The sequence below is a fragment of the Colobus angolensis genome, unplaced genomic scaffold, assembly GCF_000951035.1.
Source record: "Colobus angolensis palliatus isolate OR3802 unplaced genomic scaffold, Cang.pa_1.0 Scaffold89, whole genome shotgun sequence".
Classification (NCBI taxonomy): Eukaryota; Metazoa; Chordata; class Mammalia; order Primates; family Cercopithecidae; genus Colobus; species Colobus angolensis.
In genome coordinates, this window is record NW_012122820.1 from 485,674 (window position 1) to 508,462 (window position 22,789).

Genomic DNA, 22,789 nt, shown 5'->3' on the forward strand with positions numbered 1-22,789 from the left:
GCACACCCCCGCGCGGCGCCTGTGGCCCTGGCCTCAGCTCCCCTCCTGCACAAGAGGCCACCCAGCCTATGGGCCAGGCACCCCTGTTCCTACGGGTAACCCTAGCCTCTGGGACCCCAGCCCTTCCCCAGCCGGAGCAGGAGGGCTCTGGCCCCAGGCTCTCAGCCCCTCCTTGACTCCTGCAGACCCCCAGCTGGCTCCTCAAGCCCTGCTCTGCCCACGGCACCACTCAGGGGCTCACTGGGAGGCCTCGGTCATCAGGCTGCTGTCAATGTCACCGCCACGGGCTCTGTGAGTCGCCTGTCCCAGAACTGAGACTCTTCAGGCTCAGGTGCCGCCCTGGGCCCCAGGCAACCAGCTCACCACACCCCTGCTCGGTGGGGCCACAGCTGCCCACACGCAAACGTCCCAGGGCTCGAGGATGACGACGTCTTGCCAGGCTCGCTCTCAGGGGCCTGCTGGGGCTCAGGGGAGGGTAGCACCAGTGACCCCTCTGCCTGGCTGAGTTGGGGAAGTGATGACAGCGGTTCCTGTGGCCGCCCATGATCCCTGCCAGTGCAGGAACATGAGGGCAGAGCAACCCCCCAGAACTTCCCCAGCACCCCAGGCTTCTGGCCTCCGAACCTCATGCCCACCTTCCCAAGGGCCCTGCCTAGGTGCAGCGCAGCCAGGGATGAGCCGGAACACCCCGACAGCAGCACTCATCCGGGTGGTGGGCTGGGCAGGCCCCTTGGGCAGCAGCAGGTGGTAGACCCACTCCCATTGTTGGGGCAGCAGAGGACGGGCTGCAGCACAGGCTTCTGGAGGCCCAACCAGCGCCCCAGCTTCTCCAGGGTAGGGGCCTTTCTGGTACCACCATCCTCCAAGGCTGCAGGCAGAGCAGCCCCCAGGGTCGGGGGACCTGTGGCATGGGTTAGGGTCTGCACCCTGAGGAGCAGGCTTTGCAGCCCCTGCTGGGAGCCCATCCAGCTCAGCCCTCTGAGGACGGGCCAGGTCTTTTCTTGGGGTGTCCTCTGGGCCTGGCACAGGCTCTGACGGACATCTGGTGAGTGGCACAGGAGGCTGAGAGAGCGGGAAGCCCGTGCGTGCTGGTGAGCACGTTTATTGGAACCACGTTTGGGAGTTTCCAGAGGCTTAGGCCTGGTGCAGAGGGCAGCATGGTCGGAGCAAGGCAGATGCAGCCTTCAAGGCGAGACCCAGATAGCATCCCGAGCAGCCCTGGTGCCTCACAAGCACCCCAGCCTGTGCTGTGGCCAAGCCAGCTGTATCTCTCAGGGCAGGCTCAGGACAGGTGTGCACAGATGCACACCACACACACCCGGGGCGAAAAGCCAGGTAAAAATGGAAAGGGATTTGGTATCATTTTAATGTTGTATAAGTTTTGCTTCTAAAAATTCAAATATTTCTGTATGGATCGATCCTAAAACACCGGAAAAATTGCCTGGCGGGGCCTGCCTCGAACCCCTCCTGTGGGCCCCAGGCCGGCAGCTTGAGCCTTTCCTCCCCGGGAGCAGGGGCAGGAGGGAGGCAGGGGCCGAGGGGACACAGGGCAGCCAGGGACACAGTTTTGGGGGCCTGGCTGCCCTGTTTCCTGAGCAAACACAACACGGCCACCCCTGTCCTGGGCCTCCAGAGCCGCCCAGGTTCCCACCACTGAGAAGGTCAGAGGCGGAGCAGGACCAGGTTTTCAGCGACCGCGGATGCTGACCCAGGGGCTCCCTTGGAGGGTGCTGGCGCATCCACACTGCCCTCGTGGCCCACGGAGCAGGCGCCCTCGGGGGTGCCCCGCTCTTCCTCTGGGGGTCCCTGCCGGCCCAGGTCCTGCAGTCTCTGCTGCCGCTCCTGGGCCTGGCGGGCCCGACTGGCAATGGCACGCACACGGCTCTGGCTGCGAGAGGAGGAGCGCCGCAGAAAACTGGGGCCCCCCGCCACCCCCTCCCCAGCCGGGCCCAGGCTGGTGGGGGACGTGATGTCTCCTGCCTGCTGGAAGACTGTGAGCCAGCGCAGCTGCTCTGTCAGGGCATCCCGTCTCACCCCTGGCCCCGACACCCGCCGTGTCCCTCCCGGGAGGCCCAGGTTGTGGCTCAGGCTGTGGGAGCCGCCCTCAAAGCTAGGGGCAAAGTCATCAGCAGTGAGGTCCCCCAGGCTCTTGGACTTGGCAGCCACAGGGCAGTCCTGCAGGCCCACCAGGGAGAGGCAGCCCCGGGGCGGCCGGAGTGGGAGGCCAGGCATCCGTGGGGCCAGGGGCCTGGGCCGCAGTGCATCAGGCGTGGGAGGCTGCTGGCCCGCAGCCCGCAGGTTGGGGTTGGATTTGCTCTTGGTCACAGGTGGCAGGTCTGGGCGGGCAGCTGAAGCTGAGTGGGGCCTGGGGGGCAGGCGTCCCACGTGGGCTCCGGGGAGGCTTTCACGGCTGCGGCCCAGGCCCAGGCTGGGCAGGGAGAGGTCAATGACAGTGTCACTGGACGACATGCTGGAGGAGGAGGAAACGCTGTCTCGGTGGCCACATGGCTCCAGCCGCTGCCACAGCCGGTCACTGCCCGTGGCATCGAAGTACACGGCAGGGGCTGGAAAGGGACCAGCCAGGGGCCGCCATCCTCCCAGGGGCTCTGTGGGCACCTGCCCCTCACTCTTCACCCTTCTAATCACGGGCAGGTGGCCCGGGGTCCGGGGCTGGCTCCTGCCGTCCGACTGGCTGCCGGGGGCCCCCTCGTAGGCCCCGCCAGGACGCTTGCCATTGCACGGCCGAGGCCTGCTGTCTTGCTGTTCCTCAGTGTCCTCTGGGGGGCTTGCCATATTGGCTCCGGGTCCTGTGGGGTATGGGGGCCGTTCCTGAGAAGAGCTGGTGGGGACGGCCGCTGGTGGCGTGGGGCCAGGGCCTGGGGCGGGCTCCTCGGCAATGGTTTCCAGGCTGCACAGTGGAGGGAGCGGCCGCTGCGTGGAGAGGGGGCGGGTGTCTGTGGGGAGGTGGGGGAGTGAGAGAGAGCGAGCGCCAGAGGAAGAAGCAGAAGAGAGAAAGAGAGGAAGACAGGGAGAGAGGCGGAGAAGAGCTGGATCAGGGTGGTGTCCCCAGTACCCTGTGCCGAGGGTCGCCGGGCCCAGCTCCCACCCCGAGGCATCCCCCAGGCGCGGCGCACGCAGTGTCCCCACCCTGCTGCTGGTGAGGCCCAGTCCATGCCCTGTGCCACACATGGGGCCCTCCTGGGGCTGGGACAGCACGGGACACCAGGGCTGGGCCCCGTTACCTGTCGCTCGCCGCTCTCAGTTCCTAACTATGGAGGCAGCGTGGGTGGGGGCAGAAAGGAAAGCTCGGTCAGGGGGTTCTGGAGGGGCAGGGTGGTGTGCAGTGGGCTCCGTGTATGTCCCTCCCTCCAGGCTAAGGAGACACCCTCCTAGTGGGGTGCTTCAGCCCAAAGCGAAGCCCCAGGACCCAGGGAATCCACTCCGCACCGCACTCGGCAAACTCCAGGTGTCCCAGGGGCGCAGGAGACACCCAGCAGCTACACTACGGACCACATCAGACTTCCCAGGAGGGACCCCTGGAGCCTGCCCTGGAGGGAGGTGGGAATGGGATGGGACGTGGCCCCCAGTCCCAGGAAGGGCATCAGTCACCAGCCGCCCGGGAGGCGAGTTTGAGGAAGTGCCCAGTCAGAGGGGCCCAGCATGTCAGGCCACACTCCTGGCCCCGGACCCTCAGCAAGAGCAGCTGGTTCTTTCCAGCCTGTCGGGCCTCAAACCAGCTCCACCCCAAGTCCCAGGGCCTCAAGGTCAGACAGGAGGGCTGGGGCTACTGGCCACAGGCAAGCCAAGGGAGCAGAGTGCCACGGAGACAGTGCCACGGAGACAGAGCCACGAGAACACGAGACGATGCCGTCTACGCAGAAGCAGCAGCAGGTGACCCAGGCCCAGCCATGCCAGGGGCGTGCGGGAGGACCGCGCAGGGCAGGAGGGGCTTACCGGTGGAGAACATGGGGGATTTACTCCTGATCTCCTCCAGCTTTTGAGCAAACAAGGCACTCATCTCTCCCTGCAGGGCCCCCGGTTGCCTGCAGGCACCCTCAGGCCAGTGGGGGGACCTTTCAGGGATGCCCGGGCTGTCTGGGCTGCTGGAGTCCGAGGACACGGAGCCGCTACCGCCTGGACCCTGCCTCCAGGCCCCGGGACCCTTGGGGGCCTCTCTGCTTCTCCCTGCGATAGCTTGAGGGTCCAGGCCGCAGCAGGGGGCCCCCCGTGAGTCAGCCCGGGCCCAGGGCTGCTGGCGAATGGCTGCCTGCCTGCTCGCAAGGCCCGGGCTGGGCGGCCGCTCCCTCTGCAGGCCCTCGGTGTTCACGCCGGTGCAGGATCCCACCACATACTTCATGCATGTGGCGGCCATCCCAGCAGCCCCGGGGCCGTCCAGGGCACGTGGGGGCTGCACTCGCACAGGGCTCTTCTCTGTCACTGCAGCTGGTGCCTTACCTCGGGGGCTGCCGCTGCCGGGCCCCTCCTGGGCTGGGGCTTCCAGAGCAGGTCTGGGGCTGGGGGGCACCATGTCGTCTGCCACCCCCTTGGAGCCTGTGTCCTGAGTGCCCAGGACCAGCTCCTGGAAGCCCTTGCGGCCCGGCTTCTGGCTCTTGGTTGGGGCGCTGGCTGTGCGCCGCAGGAGCCTCTGGCTAACGGAGGGCCGGGCCAGGGGCCGCCCAGCAGCATGACTGTCCAGTGAGCCGGGCTTTGGGCCTCGGAGGAAGAGGCCTTTTAGGCCCAGAGCCTGCTTGACCTGCAAGAGAAGGAGCCTGCATAGCTGTTGCCAGGGGTCCCAGCCCAGCTACAGCTGCACCCCCAGGGCCAGCTCTCCAGACCGTGCCACAGACGTGCCGTGCGTGTCTCGGTCCGAGGGGCCGGGCCACCTCAGGCTGGGGGCGTGTGGACGCACCTGGGCCTTCAGGAGCAGGGTCACTAGGGCACTTCTGCCCGGGACAGTGGCTGCTACAGATCTAAGTACAGATGGCCCACCCCACCCTCCTGGGCAGGTGGGGCCTGTGAGGGGCATGGAGAGAAGGTCCTTCCCTCCGGAGGAAAGACCTCCAGTCCCAGCCTGGCCCACAACAGCCTGCACCTGCTCAGAGACCCGCAGCCCCATCGCTGGCAGGGGACACTGGTGTGGCACTCCCTGGTTGCGTGTGCCCCACCGTCAGGCAGGAGTATCTGGTCTACAGCAGGAGTAACCAGGTGCAGTGGGAGGCCTGCTCGCCCAGCCCCTGTTCTGCTCACTCTCATGGTGAGACTCCTGCCCTGGGAAGTACCACCTCTTCCAGGAAGCCTTCCTGAGTTCCCCCAGGCAGCCTTTTCTGGTCTTGCCCTGCCATCTGCTCATGTGAACCCCCAAGGCCCACAGCTGGCTTGCTGACCCCTGAACCCAGCCAAGATGGGCTCAGGCTCCTGGCCCACCAGTACCTGGCCACAGCCAACCTTCCCGGACAGCGAGGTCCAGGAGGTCCCTGCCTGAGCAGAACAGCTGCTGAGAGGGAGGCAGCTGCATCTCCAGGGTGCAGAGGCCAGAGGGGCCCTCACATGCCAGATGCCCCCGAGACCGGCAGCACCCACTGTGCCCCCATGGCGAGCCGTGCTTGTGCACAGAGCGGCCCAGGCCCGGCAGGTGGGTCACCTCCCTGCAGGCGCGCCTCTGGGCAGATGCGTTCAGATGGCCAGCACTTGAATCAGCTTCCTGATTCAAGATTCCAAATCCACGCATTTGGTCACAGTGACTGGGAAGCCATTTAGAAGCAGATCCGGGATTCCAGCTCGGAGCACCGGCCTCAGGGGTGCCCTCATCCCAGGCACTGGGCATGGTTGGCAAGGACAGGGAAGGAGCAGGAGGGGAACTCAGAACCAGGAGCCTGAGGGTCCGAGATGGGGGCAGGAGAGAGAAGGAGGGGGATAGGAGGGGCACAGCGGGGGCTCCAGCGGGCTCCCCACCAGGGAAGGGGCTGAGGGAGGGGAGGGAGGATTGAGGGAGAGGAGGAGAGGGGAGGCCAGTGAGAAGGCGGCCACGCAGCTGAACCCTGGATCTGCCTCGTAAATGCCACTCTGGCTGGGAATGGCCAGGGTCCCCAGAGCCATGTCATGATCCACGTCACAAGAGCGACAGTCCCCAAATGCTACCAGGAATCACGGATGCTAATGGGGCATGGCCTGGGCATGCAGGGGTGGCGGGCCGCACTGTCCCGCGCACCGGGTACCTTCAAGGCTCCTAACAGAGCTGGGCTTCTAAAGGTAGAGACTGAGGCCATAGAGAAGCCGACTGCAAGACCAAAGAGACAGAGGGAGCAGGTGAGGCGGCCACAGCAGCGGCGTGGGGAGCCCTGCGGCCTGGGGGACGAGGAACAGATGGGTGGATAGACGGCAGAGGCCGGATGGCACTTCTGGGCCCAAGAGCACGGCAGCAGAGTCAGCACTGGGCTTGGGCAGGCCCCTCGTGCTGTGTGGGCAGGGTCCTCCAAGGGCCAACTGCAACCAGCAGGACCCAGAGGGCACTGGGCCTCAGCTGAGAACCAGGGCAGCCAGCTCTGCGGGGCAGCAGAGCTGGCACCAGGACCCCTTCCTGCGGAAGCCGAGGCCGCACCCTGACCTGGGGCAGAGGACAGACATCCTGGGTGTGGAGTGACAGGCAAACCTGGGCAGCTGCCTTCCATGTGACAGCAGGAAGTAGAGGGGTAGGGGGTGAGAGAGGGGAGGGGGCACCACTCAGTCCAGGCTGAGAAGCCAGATGCCAGCACTGTGGGGGTGGAGCCTGTGAGGCCGGCGGGGCAAGGCCCAGAGCACTCGGGACCCGCCCTGCTGGAGATGCCCACAGCCAGCCCTGGGGTCAGAGGTGGGCACTGGTGGCTCAGGAGCCAGACCCCCACAGCACCCCCTCTTGCAGGTAGAGGAGCAGAGGCCCAGGGAGGGGACCCTAGGCCTCACTGCCTGAGTTCAGGACCCAGCCCTGGGGACACATGGGGGTGCATAGGACAAGGGGCTGGTGCGGCCCCTCCCCGTGATGGCTGGTGGCAGGGGGTGGCACTCACCTTACCGCTGATGTCGCTGACAGCCACGTGCACGAAGATGGAGGCCTCTTCCATCCCCTCCAGGTACACGTGCCTGTAGCCTGAAGCAGTGTGGTTCAGCAGGGTCATGAGGTCACAGCCTCCCGAGGCCCCCACCTGCTCTGCCCCCCACTCTACTCAAAGGTCCCAAGACCCCAAATACAGCCGACAAACCCAGGCCTGGGACCTCTGCCTCCCGTGGGCCCAGCACTACCCCCACCTCCTCCAGGAAGCCCACTGGCATTGCACCAGCCTGCAGGGACCTCTTCCTGGGGGTGGCCCCTCCCCCAAAGGCTGTGCCCCCCGTGATCCGCAGGTCCCCAGGCTGGGTCTTGTCCTGTCCTCAGCCCTCTTCCTGGGGGTGACCTCTCCCGCACAGGCTGTGTCCCCATCTGACCCACAGAGCCCCAGGTCGGCTCTCCTCCCGTCCTCAGCTCCTGTCTCTCTGGTGCCAGGTGCAGGCCCACCCACACGGGCACTGACTTGCAGGGGAAAGAGTGCCTGCCCTGCCCGGGGGGCCCTCGGCCAGTGTGGGGGGCACCGTGTCCACACCTGCCCACCTGGCATCATGCTGCTGAAGGCCAGCGTCCTCTGGCCAATGAAGTCACGCCCGATGGGGTCGTGGTCCCAGACGAGGAAGCGGACCAGGGCGATCTCCGGCATGTGCACTGTGAACACCAGGGTCTCCTCCCAGGTGGGGTTGAATCCTGGGGAAGCAGCGCCAGGAGGAGTGTCCCGTGGGCAGGGTCCGGCCCGCACCACTCCGGCCTGGAGCCCCAGCCCCACACCACTCCAGCCTGGGGCCCCGGCCCCGCACCACTCCGGCCTGCAGCCCCCCAGCCCCGCACCACTCCGGCCTGCAGCCCCCCAGCCCCCACACCACTCGGCCTGGAGCCCCCCAGCCCCACACCACTCGGCCTGGAGCCCCCCAGCCCCACACCACTCGGCCTGGAGCCCCCCAGCCCCACACAACTCCGGCCTGGAGCCCCCCCGGCCCAGCACTACTCCCAATGCCGCTCCCGGTGCTGCTTCCGGGACTGCCCACCTAGAGGGGAGCGGCATCCAGGACTGTCACCGAGGGAGGCCTGGGCAGAGCACCCGGGCACACCAGGTAGCCCCAACCCTCCCCCTCAGACTTCCATCACCAGCGAGACAGAGCCACGGCCGAGCCTCACCATTGTCGTCCACCACGCGGGTCTGCTCCCTGCTGCAGTCCACAGGGAGCCCGATGATCTCCACCTCCACAAAGGGGTCGATGATCTGGGACACAGGAGTGGGGCTAGCTTCGGGGCCCATCACGATGCCCGGCCCGCCCCCACTCCCACCCCACCCGCTGTGCAGGGCTGGTCCCCACCTCCCCGCGGTCCCCCAGCATGGAGTCGCGCGGCTTGGGGAGCTGCTGGCCACTGATGATCCGGAGCGCCAGCTGCTTCTTGAGCTGCCCGGGCAGGGGGTCCTCCGAGTTGGGGTTGAACACGCCTAGGGGGTTGCCGGGCAGATGGTCAGTGGCCCAGCCCTCAGCAAGCCCCCTACTCTCTGGGGCACGGCTGCCCCTCCCCAGCCCCCACATAGGAGACTGGAGCCAGTGCCGGGTGGAGGGAGGGAGGCAGCGGTCCAGGGGGGCACCTTGGGGGGGCAGGTGCGCCTGGCCCAGTATGGATCACCTTCGTGGCCACCGCAGCACGTGGGACAGAGCGCATGCCTCCCACGGCTGAGCCGAGGAGGTCACACAGCTTCCGGGGTTGGGTCTGGGTTCCTGGGGATTTGAGGGGTGGGGTCTCTGGTGACAGTGCCCTGGGGCCCGCTCAGGCTGAGAACTCCAAGGAGGGCAAGCCAAGGGCGGAGTGGAAGCGGCCGGTCCGCAGCAGGAGTAGCCAGGTCCAGCGGAAGGTCCGCTCGCCCAGCCCCTGTCCTGCCCACTCCCATGGTGATACCCCTGCCAGGGCCACAGGGGACCAAGCTGGAAGCCATCCACAGCAGACAAAACAGGGGTGTCTGAGAGCTGGGAGGAGGTTCCCTCCAACACCCAGCCCAGACCCAGGGCCCGAGACCCACAGAGGGGCCAGGCACAGGGGGCTGGGTCGCTGGCACTGGGCTCCTCTCAGACAAATCCTGCCATGAATCTCACATGGGGCCCAGGCTCCCCAGTTCTCCATCCCTGGATTCCTGGCAGAGCTGGGCCCTTGTTTGCAACCCTAACAAGGAGGGTTTCCCCACCCACCTCCCCCGCATCCTGGGAGCTTCATCCCAACCTGACCCTCCAGGGGACTCTGCCAAAGCCGGCCCCACCCCCTTGCTAGCCCGTGGGGCTCCAATCTCCGTTCTGGGGACACCCAGGAGGCCCATCCGAGCCCTGAGCATCCGAGCGCCTCACCCTGGCACATGCACTCGGGCTTGAGTACGTAGCCGCAGCCACCGTTGGCGCTGAACTTGGCTCGGTTCAGCTGCAGCATCCGCCCCTCTGACTGGTAGTTCAGGGCAACTGTGAGGGGGACACAAGGCTGCCCCGGTCAGCACCTGACCTTCCAGGTGTGTCCCCCACCCACCTGCCACCACACGCTAGCCTCCCCTGCACAGCTGCCGTGGATCTGCCGTCTGCCGCTCGTTCACCCAACATGAATGGGACGCTGAGGCTCGCACCTGTGCAGGACTGAGGCCAGCACATCCTGGAGGAACATTCCTGGAGCTGGCGCAGCCAGCCTCGCAGGCAGGTGACCCTGGGAGTACGTGGACAGGCCTGCATCATCGCTCCCACATCCCCCTGAGGCCTGAAGGACCCTGCCCCAGTGCTAGCCTGGTGTCAGTGGCAGCCTGGTGTCGGCAGCATGCCACGGAGCTGTGGAGGCTCCAAGGGCAGGAGAGCTCGGACAGAACCAAGGCCCCAGCAGGTCCCCTGCTCACCCCTTGGGCTCCAGGGACCACCTGAGCCGAGCCCTCCCCACCACAGCTAGTGCGCCTCGCCCACACCCACCCATCTGGCAGCCGGCATTCCAGAAAGGCTGCGGGTTGTAGTTGCTGGAGTCCACGCGGTAGGAGGAGGGGTAGATGCGGGAGAGCTGGTGCTGGTTGAAGCGCAGGTACTGCGCCGGCTTCTGCTGCAGAATCTGGTGGGCCTTGGTCTCGCTGAAGGACGACACCTGCCAGCTGGACACCGCTGTGGCACCGGTGACCGGTCGTCAGACTGCGAGTCCTCGACCTCGCCCGGCGCCCAGCAGCACAGCAGGGATTGGGGACAGGGAGGCCTCCACCCGTGCCCAGGTCCCTGAGCCACTCACCCTCCGTCTCTATGTCGTGGGCGGCCACGGACTTGGTGTACTTCACCAGGTCAGAGAGGGCTCGGGACAGCTTCATGGTCTTCTTCTGCCGGGTCGTCCTGTGGCAGGTACCGGGTGTCAGAACCCCTCCCATCCAGGGCCAGCCTGGCACCCAGCTCCGTGAGATGGGCTCCAGGACTCAGGCAGGTTCATTCATTCACGCAGTGGGCCCTGAACCCTGAGAGACAGACCCCAGACTGGGCTGCAGGCTGCGGAAACCCGAGTGCCAGGCAGAATGTGGGCTGGCTCGGAGCTACCAGCAGAGGCAGAGGCCCCAGGCACTGTGTGCAGTGGAGGATGATGTGGTCTGCCCAGCACGGCAGGTGTGGGGGCTTCTGGAAGGTTCTGAGCAGGGGAGAGCTGGGTTCAGGGCCTGGGTCTGGACTAGAATCACTATGTGGAGAGGAGGCCGGGGTCCAAGGGGGCCTCCGTGTCACCCAGGTGGCAGCAGCGCGTGTGGATCAGATGTGTGCTGAGGGCAGAGCCCGGCTGGCACGTGGGACGGGACTGGGCAGGAGGGGGCTGTACCCAGGCGAGGGGCACAGAGGAACCGCTGGGGGATGGAAGTGAGGGGAGACGGCAATAGGAGGGAGTGGGCAGCACGGGGGAGCCCAGGGTTGGGGAGGAGTGGAAACTCCTTCTGGGCTTGTAGGTTTGAGATCCCAAAGAGACCCCAGACAGTGCTGAGGGAAGCCTCAGACACAGGGGCCCGGGCCTTGAATTCAGCCTGACTGGACGGGAAGTGGGGGAGACACTTCATGGCAGGCATTTGATGCCCCCTGGGGAGGGCATGAGGCTGGGGGCCTCATAGGAGGAGGTGAGGACCAAGGGCCGACAGCCCAGCACCATCCAGGCCTGTGGGGACCTGGGCCCTCCAGCCACCTGCTCGGCCACCCCTGCCCCCACTGCTCGCAGCCACCAGCCTGCCCTGCACACCACATTCCCCACCACTTCCCACTGCTTCCAGGGGCCAAGGAGGGGGTGGGTCCTGCCCGGCTCGGGGTTGGCCCTGGTGGGGTCACCGCAGAGAAGGAGCTGGCTGGGCCAGGCTCCCAGGAGTGTACAGGGCCTCCTCGTGGGGCAGGGCACCTACCCTCGCCTCTGACCTCCCGGGGAGTCCTGGCCCTCATCTCCCTCCTCCATGCTGGCCGCCTTCTTCAGCTTGCTGCCCTTCTTCTGTGCGGGGGGCAGAGGCATGAGCTGTAGGGCCCCTGGCCCAGGTCAGGCCTTGGCGAAGCTGGGGGTTGGGGAGGGCCTGTCCTCCAGGGTCCCCAGTGGCCCACGCAGCCTCCCACATCCATCCCGCCTGGCTGGGCCTGCCAAAGCCGCCTCGGTGCCCTCTCGATCTGGGCTCCGGCGGACACCCAGGGCAGCCACAGGGCACCTGAGCTTGGGACAAGGGCCAGCGTGGGCCAGAGAAGGGATGTGAGCCAGCGAGGCACCTGCTCCCACCAGCTCTGAGCCCAGGCTCCTGGCCCAGTCCCTGGCACCTGCAGCCGATAGCTCAGCCCAACTCAGAAGGGATCCTGCAAGCCAGGCTGGGAACCCTGGGGGCTGGGGCAGGGCCCACCGGGGCACTGGGAGCAGGGAGAACACTGGGCCCAGACGGGGACCCTGGGCTGGGAGCTGCGCCGGACCTTGCGCCTGGAGAAGCTTCCCACGACGAGGCGGCCGTTGCGTCTGCTGGCCCCGGCATCCTCCCCAGACTCCACATCCTCTTCAGCCTTGTTCTGAGTCCAAGGGAGAGACAGGGACAAGGTGAGCCCAGTCTTGAACCAAGCAGGGAGGCCAGGACAGCTCCCTGGTGGTCACAGGAGGCCTTCCTGGAAAGGTGGGCTTAAGCCGGGTCTGAAGTAAGGCAGACAGGGGAGGAGAGGGCAGGGCGGGGACAGGTTGGGGAGCCCGTGGCCGCCGTTCCCAGTCCACCCTGGGGCAGAGCCAGCTGCTGAGCAGCAGCAGCCTGGAAGGCAGGCCCGGGTGGAAACATCTGCTCACACCTGCCTCAGCGTCTCTCCTGTGTGATTTTAAACTCATTAAGTTCTGAATCTTTTTTCCCCACCAGTGGTGACTACATAATACTGTATTTGTGTGTCTGGAATATTCCTCGGCCAGGCCTGCTTGCGTAACCCTTTTACGAGCGTTCTGTGGCCCTGCCGCCCTGACCTGTTCCCGTAAGGCGCGGGTACCACGTAATCAGACAAGCAGCTCCAGGTGGGGCGCTCCCTGAGGCGGGCCGTGAACCAGGAAACCCCAGGAAGCCACTGTGAGCCTTCCCACCGCTGTATAAGCAGCAGGCACATCCGGGGCTCCCCTACTTGCCCCCCGCTGAACCCCGGGCCACATTGCAAACTGCTCATTCATCCCAAAGCGCATTCCCAATGGAACCAGCAGAGTCTGTGCTGCCACCTGACCCGGGGAGCCCCTTCCACAGACTCCCCTAAAACATGGCCCGTCTGTGCTCATGAGGCTCCCATACACATCCTGTCCCCCACCAAGGGTGGGGGCTGCTTTCTTTGAAACACCGCAAAGCCGTGGGCTTGCAGCAGGGGTCCCTGTTAGAGAGGAACTTCCGCCAGAAGTGGACACAGCACCCACCCGTGGCCATGCCCCTGTAGACGCCCACCCCTCTGGACACACCCCTGCAACACCCACAACACGCCCCTGCACACACGCCCTCCTACACCCGCAGATACCCCCACACTGCTGCACAGAGGCCACTGCAGCTCTCACGACCACAGACTCGGCGCTCAGCCACGCCGCAGCAAACCGCTCCTCCTGCTCCCCGCTCTCACCAGCCTGGACCTGTGCCTGCTCGGACACTCCCTCACCGGACGCATCGGAAATCAGGACACATTGCATCCGCTGGCCCCATGCCAGGCGGGCCTCTCAGTCCTGTTGACACGGCCAGGGAGCTCCCGCCAGCCTCCCTGTGCTCTGGTACCACGGCCCGGAGGTGTGCCCTGCCCCTCCTTCACCCTCACAGGGAGCGAGGATGGGATTAGACGGCCCTTCCCACAGCCCAGAGTGGCCGCGGGGCCTTCCCATCACCAGGCTACACTGGCCGGAGCCCGAGGCCCCGCGTGCACCGCAGCAGGAGGCTTCTGGGTTGTCCAGGTCCACATGGCTCTCAGACATGCTCGTCTCTCTCCACCTCCAGAAAAGCCAGCCCCGGTTTCCTCTTAATTTATTGGCGCCACAGCTGCCGGGAGAGGCGCCAGGAGCCGGATTCACAGTGCGCCTGGAGCCAGTCAGGGCCACCACACTTCACAGCTCCTTAAACACCCCCAAAAGGCCGCAGTGACCCAGAGCCACGAGTGACTGTAAATCCAGGCATGACCGAGGAGAGGCACGCACTGACCCAGGAGACAGACAGCCAGACACAGCCCGTACTGCATGGCCAGACCTGCTGTCACCCCTGGGACTCCCAGAGGAGATAGCAAGACCCAACCATGCTCCAAGGGGCTGCGGGCAGCGGAAGGCCCAGGAGGCGAGGGGTCCTGGATGGTGGTGGAGGGTCTCAGCCGACCCCAGCCCTGCCTCTGTTGGGGAGGCTGGGTGCTGGGCCCCAAGGGGGTGCTCAGGGAAGGGTCCCTGCCGGGCGCGGCTGTTGGCAGTACAAGCACTCACTGGGTTGTGCCCAGCTGTCTGGGGGTGGGTGCCCTCCTTACCCATCCGGCTTCTCTCCCCAAGATACCCATTCCTGCTCCCGGGCCTCAGGGACGCATGAGTAGAAGCCTCACGTCCTCAAGGTTCATGGGCAGAGGGGACACCGGCTGGCCCAGGGGGACAGAGAGGCACAGGAGTCCCTCCATGGGATTTGCCATTCCCATGACCCTCAGCGCACAGACACCCCCTTTAGCTGGGCCACGCCCCCAGTGAGCTCCAGGGCTGAATGCATCCCGGCCTGGCCTTGGGATCAGCTCCGCCCCTCTCCTGTGCTAAAGGCTGTGGGACCTTTCTGGGGTGTGTGTCCACACCGAGCAGGGAGTGTCTCTCATCAGAGCAGGATTCCCGCTCCTCCTGCAACCTTAGTGGCTGTGCCTGAGCCCCTCCTCCTCCTGCAGGAAGCCTTCCCTGAGCACAGAACCCCCAGCAGCAGCTCAGACGTGAGGTCTGCAGGGGACCGCTCTCCTGGACCTGCAGACGCATCTCCAGGTTTTGCACAGGCCCAGCTGGCTGCCCAGCGCAGCCACAGATGGCCACTCTCCCCCACCTAGACAGACACCTTGGGATAAAAATAAGGGAACGCCTGTCAGCTCGGGCCCTGCAAGAGCCACCTGCACAGGGCATGTTCCTCGAGCTCTCCTGCGGTGTCAGCTGTGCCGAGTGCTCCGAGGCCCGTGGGTGGAAACGCAAACACCTAAGTCTAAAAATACTGGTCCTGGAAGGGGACACAGCACCCCCACTTGGCCAGGGAGAAGCCACCTTCCCACCCTCTCCAAGGGTTAGGAAAACAGCAAGGTCCCTGCAGGGACAGGCAGAACGAACCAGTGCCACAGGGCACAGTAGGGCTCTCCAGGAGACTGTCCCCAGCACAGGCGCCCACCAGCACTGTCACCTGCGGAGGGTCTGCAGGGCCCACCCACGCTCCCCACTCGGTCCCACCCACAGCAGGACTGCAGGATCTGCCGGCCACAGCTCCTGGCTCCTTTGAGGTCTGCAAGGAGGCTGTGACCACAGGACCCGGCCCACCCTGCCTGTCACCTCTCACCCCACAGACACTCCGCTGTGTCTGCCGTGACAGCCCCCGAGGGCCATTTGCTCCATGTGGAAGCTTGCCCACGTGGCCACAGGCAGCTCCAGGCAGGGTGTGGCGGGCTGGGCAGGGAAGGCCGTCAATTCCCCACAGCTGGGCAGCTCCCACGACTGACTGGGTTTTGAGACCCCGCTGGTAGGTGGGTGTGGATCATGCAGGTGTATGTGCAGAGGTGTGTACAGAGGTGTGCTTGTGTGCAGATTTGTGTGTGCACAGGTGTGAGTGCACACCTGGAGGTGTGTGCGCACAGACCCATACGTTCGGGGGCCCCGGCTGGCCCACAGGCTGGCTATCGGGGAGACCTGTCGGCATCACGGGTGTCACCTTTTTGGCCTCTACCTTGCATCCGAGCTTTCCAGATGGGGACAGTGTGGAGACGGAGAAGTCGTTGGGGTCCTCACAGTCCCGAATCTTCGACTCCTTGATGAGGGAATCCAGTTTCCTCTTAGCAATGTTTTCTACACGCTTTCGATTGGTGGATGCCTGCAGGAGCCAGAGGTCGGCCTGTTGGCATCTGTCCCCAGCCCTGTGAGCAGTGGCAGTGACGACCCTCAGGGTCACAACACTCTGCTCACCCCAGGCTCACGGAAGGCATGAGTCACTTCGGGGTCTGCAGGCAGCCGCAGGCAGGACAGGAAGCCAGGCCCACCTGACTCCAGCAGCACGAGGCTGCCCTCAGCAGAATGTGTGTGTGACCCTGTGGCCTGAGAGGTCAGTGCACCAGCAGGTGGCACAGGGTCTGGAGTCCCACCACTGGCCGCCATGTGCCTCAGAAGATGGCAGGGCCAGGGGTAAACTTCAGGGTGGCCTCTGAGCTGGGCTGGATGCCCTTCCCTGCCAGTGCAGCCCCTCGGGTGCCCCTGATGAACTTGGAATCCTTGAGGGCAGGGCCTGGGCCTTGGGTGTCGTATGCCCCTGGTGCCAGGTTGGAGTGGGCACAGAGCCAGGAGCACCGTGGAGCTGGCTTTGCCATCACACAGGCCACACAGAGGCGTGCGCCACACATCCCAGGCAGGAAGAGTGCTGCTGCCTCAGGACTTTCTAAAATGGTTGGCCGCGTGACCAGGAGCAGGCCACACAATTATCTTCCCGTGCACGGCCCCTCTGGGAGCAACGGCCTTCGCTGCCTCGCAGCAGCAGCCCCAGAGCAGTGTCCAGAGGAGAGGAGATCAGCGCCCCCGAGCCCAGCACCTCACAGTCAGGGGCTCCTGACTCCGCAGCCCCCTGCCCGGGCCCTGGTGGGGACACGGACAGCACTCTGTGGAGGTGCTGCTGGTGGGAACCCCACATCAGAGTTGACCTTAGAGATGGCACTGCTTGGAGATGAGGCCAGCACTGGCCACGGGGGTGGCTGGGCAGGACTACCAGCCACTCAGCGTCCGGCCAGACTTGGTGGGAAAAAGGGCAGGAAGCTGGGAAATCCTGTGCCAGGGCCTGGGCGGGCCAGGTACCGGTGGGAATGGGGTAGAGTCTGGCGTGGGACCCAGCCCCCAGTGCTGCCCCCACTTACTGAGGGGCCAAGAGGACAGGGCAGGGGGAGTGGATGGTACCCTAAGAGTCAGCTCAAGTGTGGGAGCTGAAACGGAACAGGCAGGCCTGCAGCTCTCATGCAGAGGGGTGGGTGGGCAGGGAGGACCCCCCCAGGCTCTGGGCCACTGTGCACATCTGTCCCAATGTCCCTCTGTCCCGGACACCTCCCTTTCTAATTCGCCCCAGTAGCAAGGACGGACAGCTGTTCTTGAGAACTAACTGCAGGCTCCATCCGCCCCCCCACCCCCAGCCCGACTCACATCCCCATTGAGCAGCTTGCAGTCATCGTCAATCTCATCAGCACTGTCCTCATCAGACACCTCGCCTTCCTCCGCATCCTCGCTGATGTTGGCTGGGAGCTTCTTCCCCTGAGGGAGGAGGTGCACGATGGGAGGGGCCCTGGACAAAAGGCTGGGAAGCCGGCACCTGGCACCCACAAAGAGTCGCCGACCAAGGAGAGGGGCCTTTTCTCAAGCTCAGTTTTGGAATCTCAGCCATGGGGCAGGGGCCAGACTGGCCAGTTCCTTGTGGCTGCAGCAGTGTGGAGGGAAAGGCCTGGATGTGCATGAGGAGGTCCTGAGCCAGTGACCACCATGGGGAGATGGAGCCAGGTCAGGAGCACGGCCAGCCCTCAGCCTCCCCAGATCTGCCCACAGATGGCATGATGCCCCTGCCTGTCTGGAGCAGGGCACTGCCCCAGGCCCGAGACTCTATGTGAGCTGGTCCCAGGAGGGCAGGGGCTCACTCACCTTCACGAGGATCTTGCCCTTGAGCATCTGTGGAGAGGGGAGCATGGTGGCATCCTCACTGCTCACTGATGACAGGTCCAGCTTGTCCCCAAGGATGTCAGTCAGATACTGGGCCATTTTCTTCTGCTGGATGACACTGCAGTGGTTCTCGATGGACAGGATCACTGGGTACCTGTGGCCCCAAAGCAGAAGGAGCAGGATGAGGCCAGGGCCTCAGAGGATGGGTAGGCCCCACCTCTGCAAGGGCCCACCCCAACCATTGAATGAGGAGGGGTCTTCACCAAGAACCCAGGATAGCTGGGACTACCAGCAGCTCTGGGAGGTGGCCCACCCATCAGTGGCTTTCAAAAGCAACTCAGTGGGTGGGAAAGGAGCTGGGAGAATCTTAGGGACTGGTCAAGACAGCATGAGTTTCTTTCCCCAATAAGGAAAAAACCAAAGGCAATTAGAAACTCCAGGAAAATAAAAGGAACGTTTGAAAAAGTCATGGTTTTAAAATGATGTGGACAAAACCAAGGTACAGTGTGGAGCAATAGATAGGCTAGGAAATAGAATCCCTTTGACCTAGATACTGGGGACACTATCCTCTGAATGGCCCTGGGGTCCTGACATTGGTCCCATAAAGAAGGAGACATAAGCCTGGCACACACCCTCTGGTGGAACATGGTTATTACCTGCACGGTGCAGAATGGGGAGTGTAGCAGGGACTTTTAATTGGAAGCTTTTCAGCTTCATTTTTAACCATGTATACATTTTACTTGGATTTTTACCAAAAGGTAGCCATGATTATTTTAGAAAATGTAAGTGACCCAGAACAAGAGGTTAACCAGGGCAAGAGATGAGCAAGCCCTGTGATGTGCAGCAGGCAGGCAGGGCACCAGGGTGCAGGGGCTCATCTCCCCACTTCTCAGGCAAGAAACTGAGGCCTGAAGCCCAGGGCCTACAGGAAAACATTGTGCCTGCACAAATTACACTGGTCACAGGTGCAACCCTGTCCTGAGATCCCAGCAGGCCCCTGGCTCCTCCCAGCTCATCCCTCCTCCCCCCATCCCCACCCCTGTGCCATGTAATGTCCTCCCCACCTACAGTCCCAGGGATGGGGCCGGCTTGAGACAGTGACAGCAAGAGCCAGCTCTTCCAGGAGAGGCCCATCTATTTCTGTCTCCTAAATCAATCTTGCTTCTCCTCTCTTCCTTCATGCAATTAGCTCCTTCCCCACCTGCGAGCCTCGCATAGCCAAGATTTGAAGGTAACTCAAACCACATGGGGAGGCAGTCTTCCAGTTCCAGAAATTGGATTTTTTTCAACAGTGTCTACAGGCACAGCTGAGTGACAGCAAATTGAGTCTGGACATAGAGTGGCTTCTCAGGGGTGATGAGTGTGGGAGCCACGGCTGCTGTGGGCACTGACACTGGGAGGTGCCACCAGGCGTGTGGACGAGCTGCTCCTGTGAGGACCCTGCCTATACCTGCGGCCGCAATCTCTCCCTGCCCTCTCTCCTCAACCAGAGATGCCAGAATGAAACCAGCCCCCTGGTCACCACAGTCACTGCTCCCAAAGAAAGGACATGTGGGTGTGGCAGGAAAAGCTAGAGCCTGGAGACCCTATGCTGCCCACCTCTGGGGCCAGCCGCCCAGGCCCAGCCACTCACTCATTCTTGATGAAGGCGTATTTGTTGATGGTTTCGATGACATCTTTGAAGAGGATCTTGGAGGTCAGAGTGTAGCCATGGTGCACGATGGGCTCCCCATCGGGCCCATCCCAGCAGTCCACTGCAGGCAGGCAGACCTTGGTCAGCCCAGGCAGGCTGAGCGTTGACCAAAAGAGGGCCTGTCCCATTGCTCAGTGAGGGACACAGAAGAGGCCCTCCCAGCCTCTGCCCAGAGGTGCCCCTAGGGGGCTCCTCAGGGCAGCCCATCTCCCACAGCAGATGCCAGCCCACGGCCGCTGCCCGAGGTCCAGGGCTTACCCTCCACGCAGCGGCAGCCAGCCTGCAGGACCCAGGCGTACATGTCCACCCGCGACTGGGACATGAGCTGGTCACCCACGAGGTAGGTGTTGTGGGACGAGGTGATGAAATAGTGGCTCAGTGGCTGCGTCATGTCCTGGTGCACGTGGTGGTGGTCAGGGTTGAAGATGTCACCAGCAGGGCTCCTCGTGTAGTTGGTGAAGCCTGCAGGATGGCGTGGCGTAGGGGCCATGTCAGCCCACCACCAGCCTCATCTCATGACCCCCTGCCCCCATGCCACACAGAACACAGAGCACCTGTCCCGGCCCACAGGCTGGGCCCTCGTTGCCCCTCCAGCATCCCAGGACAGCTGGGCTGAGGGCAGCGCCCCACTCACCATCAATGCCCAGCAGCCCCTTACTCTTGTTTTCTGGGCATGGCTCAAACTGCTCGATGATGTCCTGGCAGCTCTCGAGGGTCACACCCGTCATCTAGGCCAGAGCAGGGGCATGAGCCCAGGTAGCCCATCCCTGGCCTGGGATAGCCTCAGGCAGCTCCCCCATCACCACGGTCCCCTGCCTGTCTCTGATTACACCAGGGATGACCATGGTTCCCAGGGGCACTGGCCAGCCAGCCCCAGTGTCACATGACTTGGGACTACCATGGATCACGTGGCTTTTGGATGACTTGCTCTGACTGTGAACTCTGACAGCACAGGAGGGACCTCTGACCTCATCAGCTGGACCACCCTCAACCAGTGCAAGAGCTGTGGCCCAGAGTGGGCCTGGCGTGGAGCAGAGGCCATGTATGGGTGGGCACAGGAGAGTGAGAATCTTCATGCCCCCTTGGCAGAGCCAGGCAGACACAGGCAGCTCCCTTATGCAGCCCCTCCCACTGTCTGCCCAAGTCACCACACACAAACCCTCCCAAGAGATCTGAACACCACAGTCCAGCCCAGCCCAGGCCGCCCCATGCATTGCAGGCTGAGGAATCTCCAGGGCGCTATGGTGCAGCTGGGCCAGGAGCTACCCAGCCCACCGACGGGGCTTCTCTGAGTTCCCTGGGAACATGGTGAGGTAACAGTTGGGGGATCCCAGAGCCAGCTGTGGGACCCTGGGGAGGCCCAGCAACCAGGAGGCCAGGAAAGGGCACCAGCAGCCGGCTGGAGGACTCTGGCTCCTGATTGCAGGGAGGGTTCCAGAAGGCTTGGAGCAAAGGTCAGGGAAGGAAGGGTCACTTCTGCCTGCCAATCCCCCATCCAGGCCCCGTTCCCACCTCTGCCTTTACTGGGACAGAGGACCTACTGTCTGCAGCCAGGTCACCCACAGACACATGCCGGTGCCACCCCTGGTGGCCAGGGCACAAGGCATCTGAGACAGTGGGGTCCAGCCAGCTGATGCTAGCCTCCCCAGCCTGGGCCATGCCTCCCAGGCATTGTGCCTGCAGGATTGGAGAAGCAGCTGCCACAGGATGGAGCCTGGCAAGCTGCGCCGGCCAGGTGGGGGCATCCCGGGAGCTCAGGCCCAGGGGCAGCCCCAAAGGCCAGCTCTGGGTTTGTGGTAAGCTCTGGGGTGGGGTACTGCTGGGAGATCCTGGGTAAAACCCATCCAGACCCTACCTGGGATTCCCAGGGTTCCTCCTGCCATTCCCATCCTCCCCCTCAGACCATCACCGAGAGGCTGATGCAGCGCAGTGGCCAGTAGAGTGGAGGTCCCTGAGCAGCACCCCCAAGCCGAGCCATCTTGGTTCCCTGAGGCTTGCCCTGTCCCTGCTGTCCTCCCTGAGGAGGGTCCAGGGTCCTCACCTGCACTCCTACAAGGCCGGAGGGTGGCCACACAGAGTCTGAGCCCCTCCCACGGAGCCCTGTCCCCAGGGGGCTCTGGCCTTCCCCTCCACTGCCTGGCTGGACCTGCAACTCCTGCCACCAGGGCATGCAGTACCCAGTCTCTGCCTAGACCTGGTACAAGATGGCCAGAGCCCTGAACCTCTGGACAGGAGGTCCCCAGCCAGTGGGGCAGCGTCCAGGGAGCACGTGGCCTTTGCATTGGTCTCTAAGGATGGCCAGGACTTCTTGGGGTCTAGATAAAGGGGTGAACGTGCCCCTCTGGACTCCACGAGGCATCTGAGTATCTGCTGGACAAACGTGAGTGGACATTGTGGCGGGCCTGGCACCCTAGGGGAGCGAGTCAGCCAGACCCATGTGGCTGGAACACAGGGGCAGATCTCAAAGGCTGGGCCACAGAACGCGAGTTCACAACATGCTCAACACCAAGGCAGGAGGTGTGGTCAAGCTGTGGGAGGCGCAGGGTGTCCACAGTCAGGACCAAGCCATTCAGAGGCCCCTGGAGGAGAAACCACAAACCCTCCCTACCTGCTTGACTGCCCCATAGGGTGCACCCTGTAGTATGAAAACTAAAGCCAACTTGGGGGGCTCTCAAATGCCAGGCTGTGACCTGCCCCACCCTAATCTCTCCATCTCAGAGCAGGGACATGAGCCCAGGTAGCCCAGGGATGGCCTGGGATAGCCTCAGGCAGCTCCCCCGTCACCACTGTCCCCTGACTGTGAAGCTCAAAGCTCAGAACAGAAGGCGAGGCCTGATGGCTGGCCCCCCAACCCCTGCCCGGGCAGCGCACCTTCTGTTCCACCTGCAGGAAGCGCTGCAGGCTGGCGGCATCCAGGTGGTCCTTGTGGTTGCTGTAGGTCAGCATGAGCAGGTAGAGGTCCCGGCGGGTGGACATCATCTTGTAGAAGGCACAGAACTCTTCAAAACCCAGCGTCCCTTGGTGGTCGTCCGTGTCTGCTTCCTGCAGTGCAAGGCCTTGGGTCCCCATTGGCACCTCGACCAGGGCTACATGCACAGGGGTCCTTCAGGGCCACCCCGCTCCCCAGTCAAGACCAACACGCAAGCCCACCCTCCTCTACTCCACTGCCCTCGTCACAGCCTCCCGTCACTCCCCAGGGCACGGGCCCACCCACCATGAGGACAGCCCCATGAAAATGCAGAACTGACGCACCTGCCCGACGCCATATGCCTTTCACCTTCGACCCACAGCCAACTCCATATACTCACCCCACACAGCAGTCAACACCACCCAGACAGGAGTCAACACCACCCACATGGGAGTCTACACCCCCCCACACAGCGGTCAACACCACCCACATGGGAGTCTACACCCCCCACACAGCGGTCAACACCACCCACAAGGGAGCCAACACCACCCCACACGGGAGCCAACACCACCCCACACAGTGGTCAACACCACCCACACGGGAGTCAACACCACCCACATGGGAGTCAAAAACGCCCACACAGGAGTCAACACCACCCACAAGGGAGCCAACACCACCCCACACAGGAGCCAACACCACCCCACACAGCGGTCAACACCACCCACACGGGAGTCAACACCACCCACATGGGAGTCAAAAA

At 64.0% G+C, this 22,789-nt stretch overlaps 1 protein-coding gene across 3 annotated transcripts in view; it reads right to left on the minus strand.

Annotated features, from left to right (window-relative positions):
• Positions 1-1,344: 1,344 nt before the first annotated feature.
• The window catches only part of PLCH2 (phospholipase C, eta 2), a 37,854-nt gene continuing 16,409 nt past the window's right edge, over positions 1,345-22,789 (minus strand). Inside the window, exons 5-22 of one of the 3 annotated variants that reach the window (XM_011930986.1) lie at positions 21,993-22,163; positions 19,756-19,849; positions 19,380-19,583; positions 19,062-19,182; positions 17,411-17,582; positions 16,922-17,029; positions 15,471-15,614; positions 12,013-12,105; positions 11,469-11,551; positions 10,337-10,434; positions 10,033-10,215; positions 9,436-9,543; positions 8,416-8,540; positions 8,237-8,321; positions 7,622-7,768; positions 7,044-7,123; positions 4,456-4,753; positions 1,345-2,954 (exon numbers count right to left, since the gene is read on the minus strand). In XM_011930986.1, coding sequence (XP_011786376.1) covers positions 1,663-2,954; positions 4,456-4,753; positions 7,044-7,123; positions 7,622-7,768; positions 8,237-8,321; positions 8,416-8,540; positions 9,436-9,543; positions 10,033-10,215; positions 10,337-10,434; positions 11,469-11,551; positions 12,013-12,105; positions 15,471-15,614; positions 16,922-17,029; positions 17,411-17,582; positions 19,062-19,182; positions 19,380-19,583; positions 19,756-19,849; positions 21,993-22,163 — 3,606 coding nt within the window. In that variant the 3' untranslated portion in view covers positions 1,345-1,662. Of the gene's footprint in view, positions 2,955-3,871; positions 4,754-7,043; positions 7,124-7,621; positions 7,769-8,236; positions 8,322-8,415; positions 8,541-9,435; positions 9,544-10,032; positions 10,216-10,336; positions 10,435-11,468; positions 11,552-12,012; positions 12,106-15,470; positions 15,615-16,921; positions 17,030-17,410; positions 17,583-19,061; positions 19,183-19,379; positions 19,584-19,755; positions 19,850-21,992; positions 22,164-22,789 lie in introns of those variants that run through there. The other 2 variants (XM_011930988.1, XM_011930987.1) reach the window with 2 other exon arrangements.